General features: G+C 44.6%; 1 protein-coding gene across 2 annotated transcripts in view; it reads left to right on the top strand.

Moving 5' to 3' along the window:
• Window positions 1–10,915, top strand: part of Trappc11 (trafficking protein particle complex 11) — a 42,193-nt gene that overhangs the window by 26,789 nt on the left and 4,489 nt on the right. Inside the window, exons 20-28 of one of the 2 annotated variants that reach the window (XM_029531926.1) lie at window positions 1,098–1,285; window positions 1,389–1,537; window positions 2,791–2,912; window positions 3,386–3,505; window positions 4,127–4,237; window positions 4,919–4,984; window positions 5,085–5,241; window positions 8,150–8,261; window positions 9,574–9,665. In XM_029531926.1, coding sequence (XP_029387786.1) covers window positions 1,098–1,285; window positions 1,389–1,537; window positions 2,791–2,912; window positions 3,386–3,505; window positions 4,127–4,237; window positions 4,919–4,984; window positions 5,085–5,241; window positions 8,150–8,261; window positions 9,574–9,665 — 1,117 coding nt within the window. The remainder of the gene's footprint in view (window positions 1–1,097; window positions 1,286–1,388; window positions 1,538–2,790; window positions 2,913–3,385; window positions 3,506–4,126; window positions 4,238–4,918; window positions 4,985–5,084; window positions 5,242–8,149; window positions 8,262–9,573; window positions 9,666–10,915) is intronic. The other variant, XM_021218674.1, reaches the window with a different exon arrangement.

Genomic DNA, 10,915 nt, shown 5'->3' with positions numbered 1-10,915 from the left:
TATATGCTAAGCTAGACACAGGTGTTTGGAACACAAGTAAACATCGGAGCCTCTAATTTTTTTTTTTTTTTTTGGTTTTTGGAGACGGGTTTCTCTGTATAGCCCTGGCTGTCCTGGAACTCAGAAATCAGCCTGTCTCTGCCTCCCAAGTGCTGGGATTAAAGGCGTGCGCCACCACTGCCCGGCTGTAAACGAATTTCTTATTGGGTAATATCCAGCACTTAGTTTCTTCCATTTACAAGTCCTTCATGATTTGACAAAATCTACCTGTTTATTTACTGCTTTAGTTGTCAGCATGAACCTGGGAGAGACGGATTCAAGTCTCAAGCAATAGCCAACTTTATTCAGAGCAGCAGACAGACAGTGTCCTGATGTTAAGAACTTTCCCTGAGTGCAGTTGTCATGAATTCAAGCTGTATATGATCACAAGGCCAAGCTGCATGCAGCCTTCCATAGAGGCATATAAACAATAGCAGTAGCCACTTGTGATAACTGAGCTCAAGTAAACTGACCTCCTCTGCAGGGGCGCCCGGAGGTGCGCAGGAGCAGAATCCAAGAACAGCTCTGTTTTTGAGGAACCTGAGGTCACGAGACTTGTTTTCTTGGGGTTTTTTTCCCCAAGTGCTCAGAATTCCCCTTCCACAATTCCATTCTTGGGCTGTGTTCCTACACCTAGAGCTATAATTTATTTTTTACTTGGTATCTGAGGAAACCTATCATTATAGTTAATAACCCTATGTTGGGTCCTTTCATAAGTGGGTTTATCTGAAAGTATTGAGTTACTAAAACATTTCATTACTACCTCTGTAAGTCCTTAGAGCAGAAAGGTCTGTGGGATTAGAGACTAGTTGGTAAGCTAGTCACGTTCGCCAGTAAGCACCTGTCCTGTCAAGCGCTGTACCAGGGCCAGCATTATACCTATACATGCAGGCTCTTGGAAGTGGAGGGTATGGTCAGTGCCTGGCCAGGGTGAGCGTCTCCCAGCAGGCGTTCTGTCTGTGGTGACTAGGTGTGATCATCCTCCCTGCAGAAAGGTTGTTGACAGGGGACAATGACAAGCAGGTGTGTGATGGCGTGTGTCCTGTGCCTTCTTTCAGATCACCTCTGTGGATCTGTTTCTGGGCAGCGAGTCAGGCCGGTGTGTGGTTTTGAGCTGGCAGGGAGGCGGAGGAGATGCTGCATCCTCGCAGGAAGCCCTTCAGGCTGCAAGGTCTTTCAAAAGGCGGCCAAAGCTTGCTGCGGACGAGATCCACTGGGACAGCATCATAATCCAGGCAAGCACAATGTAAGTGCACTTGGAGAACACCGAGACTGTCCCACTTCCTCCGGAGGAGTGCTGGACTTACCGCTGCTCTTTAAGCTGCTTATTGAGCTATTTCTTTTTAAAGGATCATTTCCAGAGTCCCAAACATCTCTGTCCACCTGCGACATGAGCCCCCTGCTCTAATGAATGAGATGTATTGTTTGGTTGTTACTGTTCAATCCCACGAGAAGTCCCAAATCAGGGATGTGAAGCTCACTGCGGGCCTAAAGCCAGGTAGGCATCCATTTTATAAGTTCATAAGCGCTGTAGGTTGGACCAGGAGCCATGTATTATGGTGGTTGAAAAGGCACTGTGGTTTTTTTTTGCATTGTTGAAATTTGCCATTTAATATTAGAATACCCTAGTAAATGTGGTTATATTAAACATGGTTTTAACATGGATTTCTCACTTTGTTGGTTATGACTCACTTTGTTGGTTATGACTTACTGTTTATTTTATATTTATATTACACTATGAAAGTCGCATTACACAAAAAAGCAGGTTTGAATGATTTTCTTTAAAAAGCTTTTTGGCTGTATAAATTTTTAATCATTTGGGCAAGGTTGCATGTGCCATAGCATGCATTTCAGAGGACAGCCGAGGGGGTGATTATCCTTCCATCATGTGTGTCAGGTCATCGGGCTAGGCAGCAAGTGCTTTTACCTGTTGACCCATTGAGTGGTTTTCTCATACAAGTTAAAAATGTGTGATAAAGCATTGGAGATAGCTCCCAACATCAGCAACACAGCTGTCCTGCTTACAAACACCCCTGGGTGGTTGTTCAGGAGCTTCTGGGAAGGAAATAAGACCCTTGAGAGGAGGGGCTCAGCCAGAGCCCTCAGAAGCTGACCACTGGAGAGCCGTCTTCAGAGCTGCTGTTCGCAGGCCTGCATGAGCAGTTGCTGGAGACCGCATGGACTGCTCCGTGGTAGTTGGCGTTTATGGCAAGTGAGAAAGGCGCAGCACTGCACTCAACAGCTGCCTCTGTGAGCTGGCTGAGAAGAAAGCAGTCCTCGTTTTGAACTGTCCCTCTCTTATGCTGGACAACATAAGATGGTGAAGTGAGAATGGTCAAACGGACTGTCTAAACAGCTGGCGATGACCAGCTCCCTGGTGGAGAAGCAGCTCCAAAGCACTTTGCAGAGACAGAAACCACTTGCACAAGCAGCAGGGCACAAATGCTTGCCAGGAGTTTGTTCAGTCCCTGAGCACAGATGTTTACACTCTAAGAGTAAAAATTCTTTCTTGTGGCAAAAATATATTGATTATAATAGTTCCTACTTTGATCCATAAAGATGTGTGTGAGCCCAGTTACAGTGAATTAAAATGCAATCTGAAACCACAATTCACTTAACACCAACATAAGAACAAGGCAAACACCATGACGTCAGTGATAGGATATGTATTTAACAGGCTGTGTGATAGTGTTCTTCTTATAGTATTGATTATTATACTGTCCTAAAGCCCTACTCTGTCAACCTTCACAGGGCAGGATGCCAACCTAACCCAGAAAACTCATGTGACACTTCACGGGGCAGAGCTGTGTGATGAGTCCTACCCCGCCCTCCTCACTGACATTCCTGTGGGAGACCTATACCCAGGGGAACAGGTGAGCGTGCTCGGCGGGGATGGACGGGACAGGAGTCGGGCTGTAGTTCAACAATAGCATAGCCAAGCACTGGGGCCGTGACTGGGGGCAGCAGCTCCTCACAGGTCACATACTTAGGTTTGTTTCTCTGCAAGGCTTTTAGAACGGTAACCCTCCATGGACTGCTTGCTGCCACTGGTCACTGATCACTGGTGTCTGTAACTGCACTAATTTCTCAGTCAACTTCTGTCTCCAAATCACATAGAGAAAGGTTGTGGGGGGTTGAAGGAGAGCGTGAGAAGGTGGAGAATTATGTCACCGAGGTCAGCTCAGGGTTCTACATGGCTGGTGGCAGACTTTCCTTAGTCCCATGGGTTACACTGTGACAGCCTGTATAAAGTATCTAGCCAGACATCTCTAAATGGGAACGTTGTTTTAGAATATCTGGAGAAAGCCTCTGTAACATTAAATTTACAATACTTATTGTGTTGCAGCTAGAAAAAACAGTGTATGTTCGCTGTGGAACCGTGGGTTCCAGAATGTTCCTTGTGTACGTTTCTTACCTGATCAATACAACTGTTGAAGGAAAAGAAATTATTTGCAAGTGTCACAAGGTATTTTTTCTATGACTACTTTTCATGTATGAACCACTTCTATTTTGTGTTATTTTAATATCTTTTTTGTCTTGGCAGTAATATATTATCTAATAGGTTGATCTCTTAGCCCAACAGAAGCAAAGGCCCAGGAATTGATTATAGTGTGGTTTTTTTAAGAAGTTGTGGTTCATGGGTCATTTATTTCTAAGTTATTGGGAGAGAAACAGTGTTGAAAGGGTAACTTAGCAGATGGGCCTCCAAACTCCACACTTTATGTGAACCATCTTTTTTTTTCTAAGATAGGATCTCTCTACATAGCCCTGGCTGTTCTGGAACTCACTGTGTAGACCAGACTGGCTCAAATACACAGAGATCTGCCTGCCTCTCCTTCCAGAATGCTGACTATAAAGGCATGTGCCACTATGCCCGGCTCACACACTACCTTATTTAATCTCCATCCCCTCAGAGTGTGGTGAAGCTGAGACCTAGAATGTAGGCTTATGTGTGCGACTAAGTCACATCATCATGGCCGTGGCCATACAGATGACAGACACCTGTCTGACATTACAGCCTGACTTGTGTTTACATTTGTTTGTTTTGCATATATGTGTGTATATGTGTGCACGTACATATGTGCAGGCCTCAGTGCATATGTGGAACAGTTTCGGGAATTGGTTCTCTCCTTGGACTGTGTGGGTTCCAGAAAAGGAGCAAGCTTCTCTAGCCTTCGACCCATCTCACTGGCCCACGGTAATCTCAAAAGGTTTCTCGTCAGTGTGTTGGGTTATTGTTTTAGAAGGAAGGATAACCCCGTGGCCTCTCAAATAGTCATTTAGAGGGGAGAGGCACCCTGTTGGTTAGGGTAGAACTCCATGGTCAGATTTGGTAAAGATTTCCTCTTCTGACTTAGATTCTAGACCTTCATCTTAAAGAGTCGATTATAATAGATTGGATGCTGTGAGCATTATATTGTGTGGATGACAATTGAAATAGTGTCTGTTTCCTTACTGAGTGGGTATTTCAGTCACCTTGAGTCAAGTTGAGGTAAAGAAAAATCACATGAGATGATGGTCCAGATTCTGGGCATGGCCCTGTTGTGACATTAGGCAAATCACTTCAACTTATTAACATCTGGCTTCTCCTCTGTACAGTGATAATGCTGCCTGTCCTGCCTGCTCCACCAGATAAATAACAATGAAGAAAGCACTTCCCTATATGACTGCTAGACAGTCAGATAACTCACTGGGGAGAGCAGGTCATTATGTAGATTTCTACAAATGTTATCTAGGAAAAGACTCTTGCTTCCTAGTGTGTAACTTGGGGTTGTTTATTGATCAATTCTAAATTACACCTTGTAGGCTTTTTAACTTTAAGACTTCTTGTTAGAAGATGAGAAAAGCCGTTGCGTGTGTGCCTTATGTTTTCTTCCAGGATGATACTGTCACAATAGAAACTGTCTTTCCGTTTGATGTCGCAGTCAGATTTGTTTCCACAAAGGTATGTTCTGTGATCAGTGCTGGGAATCCTGTCAGTTAGAGGAACTCAAAGAAAAACTTAGTGTGATTGCTGACCAACCTGTTATGTTCCTTGGTGGCAGTTTGAGCACCTGGAAAGGGTCTATGCAGACATCCCCTTTCTGTTGATGACGGATGTTTTAAGTGCCTCACCTTGGGCCCTCACAATTGTGTCCAGTGAGCTACAGCTTGCTCCATCAATGACTGCAATGGATCATCTGGAGTCCCAGATAGACAAAGGTGAAACTTTACATCATTCTCACATGAGGGGCAGATGTGCATGCGTGCGTGTCGGTTAGGGGTGCAATAGTTAGATTTTTACAAAATAAGGGAACTTGAGACTTACACACTTAGAGTTAAGGTAGGATTGGTATTTACAATATGCTTGAGCATATTATATTTTAAAAGATCAGCTTCGGGTTTTGTTTGGTCTCATGGAGCCAAAGCTAGGCTTGAACTTGGTAGCTCAGGATGTCCTTGAGCTCCTGACCCTCTTGCCTTTATTTTGAATGCTGTAATTACAGACATGTGTCACCATGCCCAGCATAAAAGATCATATTTGTTTCTTTTTTACACTAAGGAAATGACATTTTAAGAAGTATACTTGAAAGCAAAATAGGATTTTCATTTTAGAAATTTTAAGTTTTTTATTTGAAATTAATGTTTGCTGTTGTTTATAATTAGAAATAGGAAAAGGTGTTTATTAGATAGACAATCGACTTGCTAGTTCGCCCAGCTAAAAGTCCAGAGAGCAGGTTCAAACCTAGGAGAGACCTTCCCTGTTCAGTGTACTTTCACAAACTGCTATGAGTTACAAAGCTAATGTGAATATTAAATGGAGCAATATTATACACAAGTGGGCGGGGAGGTTAGTGTGGTGAGAAAAGCAGAACAAGAAGCCGTTGACTGCTTCCGTGCGGGCATGGCCATTGCTTGCACTGTTTAGTCAGAGTGGATGTGCTTGTGTGATGTTGGCCTTTTCTAAGAGCCTGGCTTGGGCATCCCTTTGTCTCTAAGTCTTCAGCTGCTACAGAACTTTAGGCTGTCCACCCGTGTTACTGTCCTGCTGGAGGGATCAGTGTACAGGAAAGGGAGAAACTTGAGTCCAGCGGCGTCTCATGTCCTTGCTCACTGCCGTCCTGGCCCTCTCTCCTGGCTTGTAGATGTGGCTTTCTAACTGGATTGTCCCCTTTCCCTGGTGCATGCCACTAGAATCAGATTCCCGCTGCTCCTCCCCCAGCGGTCTTGTAGCACACTGGATTTCAGAGTCAGGCGCTGCGACGGTTGCAAGCACCCAGCACACCAGTCTCTACTCTCCTTTGCTTTCCTCCCACTTGAGCTGAGGCTGACTTGCTGGCAGCAGACATTCCTCCGTGGAAGTTTGAGCAGGTTATCTATCACTCTGTCTGAACCCTTCTCACATCGCTTTCCACCTGTGTCACCTTTGCTTGCTCCTTGTGACTCTCGAGCTCCGACTTCTGATCCTCCGCTGCAGGGCTTCGCACTCCTTCACCCCCGTGACACTTTGTCCATACCTCTTTAGTGACAGCCTGTTATCTGACGACTCCCGCAGTAGACTGTGCTATTTTAGACTCAGAGCCTGTCTTTTTCATCTTTACATTGCTGGCATCATTTAATGACTGTGTACTAAATTGAGGACTAATTTCTGGTCTGAACCTCTGGTATTTCAGTGTCTTATTGCTGGTGAACTTAACCTTCTCTTAAAGTTCTGGCAGTTGGAATCCTAGAAACAATGTGTTGATGTGGGTAGTTCCTTTCCAGTTTCTAGGGAAGATCCAGGCTCCTGGCCTCTCCCAGCTCCTCCAGAGGGGCCACTTGCATTTTGCCTCATGGTTCCTCCCTCACCCATAGTCAAAAAGCATTGCACTTCTGTGTCACAGATTCACCACGTTGATTTGTTAACAGACATCATCATCATTCTTCCTGACTTAGACCTTAGGGAGAGCCTTGGTAGACTGTGTTATGACCAGCCTAGGACTTTATAAAAGCATCTCCAAGGGCTTGAACTGATGCGTTTCTGAAAAAGCATTACACTGGACGTTGTCTGTTACTTTTTAAGTTTTCTTGAAATGACTTAAGAGCTGTCCAGCCCTTCTCGTTCTCACTGGGGACTCCTTGTCCAGATAGCCATGCACCTAGTGGGCAGCCATAAAAGTACTAACCCAGTGTTTAGGAGTGTTGTTATTCCATAGCCGCTCACAGATCCGCTATAATTGTCTTAGCTAGAAGCTGTCATCCACTTGCATTTAAAGACTGACATTGTGGCTGTGAAGTGTTGAGAGGTAGAGATTTGATTTAGAAAGAAGCAAAACTAGCAAGAGGAACTCTTCCTGTACGAGATGAGCACAGTGGGTCCATAGTGGGGCGATGGTGGTGGTTTCTGTTTGAGTGAGTTCAATGGTGAGTCAAAAAGAGGAATGGTGTCAATAGAATTGGAGTGATGGAGTTTTCTTTTTCCTTACCCTCCAAATACCTCCTTTCCTCCCTTCCTCCCTTCCTTCCTCCTTCCTTCCCTCCCTTCCTTTTTCTTTCTTGCTTTCTTGCTATGAAATAATTTGAACAAAGGAAACTTATGATATCATTATTTCTTCAAGCTGTCAGTTTTCATTACTTTTCAGTAGGAGTTTGGTGTAGATCTATAAAGGTCCCGGTGGTGGTGGCGGTGGTGTGTGCATATGTATGTATGTGAGTGCACACATGCATGTGAAGATGGTGTCAGCTGTCTTGCTACATCTCCACTCACTGGTTTTTACTGTTATAAATATTGATAGATTAGCCTAATAGTGGACTTTTATTTATTTGTTTGTTTGTTTAATGTAAGTACACTGTAGCTGTCTTTAGACACACCAGAAGAGGGCGTCAGATCTCATTATTTGTGAGCCACCATGTGGTTGCTGGGATTTGAACTCAGGACCTTCGGAAGAGCAGTCAGTGCTCTTAACCGCTGAGCCATCTCTCCAGCCCAATAATGAACTTTGTGACATAGAAAAAGTAATGTAGCATTTCTGAGCCTTGGTTTGTAAGTTTCTAAGAACAGTTCATTTATAATGTGTTGCTTTATTGTCTACTGAGGTGAAACTCTCATAGGTTAAATTATGATGTAGGCTATAAGGCGTCTTCCTTGCAGTTGTCTTACAGACAGGAGAGAGCGCTAGTGAGTGCTTCTGTCTTCGCTGCCCCTCTGCTGGGAACATTGAAGGTGGAGTGGCGACGGGCCATTACATTATCTCCTGGAAGAGGTAAAACTCGCATTGGCCCTTGCTCTCCCTCAGTGTCTTCTCGTAATATCTTCACTGTTTGTCATTGCCATTTATCCTGATGAAGTGCAGGGTGGAGTTACAGTCATGTGTGATGACTATGTTAAATCACAATGATGAGGAAAATGAAGCAAGCTTAGTTTGACAGAATTTCTGACTGAAATGCCAGTAAGACTTTAGTCAAACTGAAGCTGGATACAGGGCTGTGAAAGCATCAGGTGGGATGCCCTCCTGTAATTAGTGGGATTGTCTACAGAAGAACCCCTGAGAGAGATTGCCCAGAAGATGGCTCAGTGGCCAAAGGGTGCCTGCTGCCAAGCCTGACAGCCTGGGCTCCATCTCTAGAATGCACATGATAGAAAGACAGAACCTTCCCCCACAAGTGTCCTCTGACCTCCACACCCAGGCTGTGGCCGCACATGACTTTATACATGTATGCCTATGTACACACTTAAACATAGACAAAGTAGATGTTTTAAGAAGACAACCAAGGGATTAAGGATTAAGGGGGGGGGGTCGTCACTGGATATAATGTGACTGTACAACACTTGGCTCTGTTTCTGTTGGTAGAAGTAAGCCTCTTGGTGTCTTAGAAAGGTGTCATTTGGAGCTGGAATGATAGCAGTTAAGAGCTCCTGTTGCTCTTGCAAGAAGACCTGGGTTTAGCTCCCAGAAGAATATACCGGCTCATAATCATTTTTAACTAGGAGACCCAATACCCTCTTCTGAACTTCACGGACACCAAGCACACACGTGGTGTACGTATATCCATTCAGACAAAAACTTACACACAAAAGATAAGTTTAAAAATATTAAAATTAAAATTTCCAATTCATTGAAAGAAATCATAGAGAATGAAAAGAGAAAATGCAAAATTTTAATTTTTGTTTCTACTGTGTACCTGTGATGAGTCCTATGCCCTTTGAAAGGCCACCGCAGCACCATCCCTAGAGAGAAGAGGAGTTTGTGTCTAGTGTAACTCTGCAGTATTTTTGCCTTGGAAAATTCTGCTTCCCAGATACAGGGTCGAGTGGTGTGCTTCAAGCGGTGACAGTCACAGCTCCTACCTTAGCTCCCAGTGGTAACACCCAGCAGCCCTGGGTTATAACGTCTGCTCATTGACATTCAAAACAACAGTGGGATTCACAAAGCCCCTTCTGGACAAAGGCTGTGGGTGGAGTTTTGAGAAATGGATAATTTGTTTTTCTTTTGAAGCGAGTTGGTAATACAGGTTCCTGTGTTTGGTTAAGTAACTTTCTACGTGTGAGTTTCAGAGCTGCACTTTCTGCCGTAGGGCCTCGGTCATGGAAAGCATCCCCGCCATTAGCACTGTCATCACACTGCCTCACGTGATTGCTGAAAACATCCCTCTCCACGTGAACGCAGGTGGGATTCGCATGATACTCGCACTGGGCTTCGAGGAACTTAGTTTTGTAGCAGTGTATTATGCAAAATGACTAACATCTCTAAACTTTAAATGGTCCTACCCCAGCTATTATCAGCCAAATCCCACATGTCATTTCATCTAAATGGACTTAAAATTATCAATGGATTCTTTGTGTAGGAGTGTGGTTGAGGCATGATCTCATTATTTAGTCCTGGATAGCCTTGAACTTTGTAAGTAGACCAGGCTGGCCTCCCGCTCACACAGAGCCTCTGCCTCTGCCTCATGAATGCTGGGATAAAAGGTGTGTGCCGCTGTGCCCAGCCTAGCAATGGAGTCTTAAACATCAGCAGGTTCTGATGATGAAACGTCGGTTGGCTGGGTGTTTTTCAGCTCCTCTTCAGGTCTTCCCACTGCAGGGTGTGGCTAATGCTTTAGCTGTCTAAGTCTCTAGGCGGGCTGCTTTCCTCGCTCGCTCACTGTTGGCCCTGGCTCTGCTTCCAGTGCTCCTGCCTGCACACCCACCTCCTCTGCTGCTTCCACCTGCCCTTCCTTCTTCCTGATTATTTGTTGAGGAAACCAACTCATTTAATAGAATTTCTAACGGCTTGGATTTTGCTGATTTTTATGATGTCATTTTTAACTGTTTCCATATCCTTGTATATTGACAGTCATCATTCTTGATCAGATTCAGTTTACATTTTTGTTAGGAATGCTTCATGTCCCCTTTAGTGGGCACATAATCTGCCCCTCTCCTGTTTTAACACAGGATTGCATACAGTCCAGCTAATCTCACATTAGGAAGCACATAGTCACTATTGTAATTTCAACCTACCACTTTCTGTCTCTCTGTCTCTGTCTCTGTCTCTCTCTCTCTTTTTCTTTGTTTTGTTTTTTTTTTTTTTTTCAAGACAGGGTTTCTCTGCGTAGCCCTGGCTGTCCTGGAACTCACTTTGTAGACCAGGCTGGCCTTGAACTCAGAAATCTGCCTGCCTCTGCCTCCCAAGTGCTGGGATTAAAGGCGTGTGCCACCACTGCCCAGCTCTCTGGTCTTTTTAAGGTAGGGTGACATATAGTTCAGGCTAGCCTCAGACTCAGCTGTATAGCCAAGGCTGGCCTAAAACTCCTACTGTTAATTCTACCTCTCCCTTCCAAGTGCATGGCTTACAGGTGTGCCCCACCACATGCCTGGCACATCTCTCCTCTCTCCACTGAATAATTCTATCGAGAGAAACGTTCCATTATCAGCCCC

This window comes from Mus pahari, chromosome 19, assembly GCF_900095145.1.
Source record: "Mus pahari chromosome 19, PAHARI_EIJ_v1.1, whole genome shotgun sequence".
Classification (NCBI taxonomy): Eukaryota; Metazoa; Chordata; class Mammalia; order Rodentia; family Muridae; genus Mus; species Mus pahari.
This window is presented reverse-complemented; position numbering and strand designations above follow the sequence as displayed.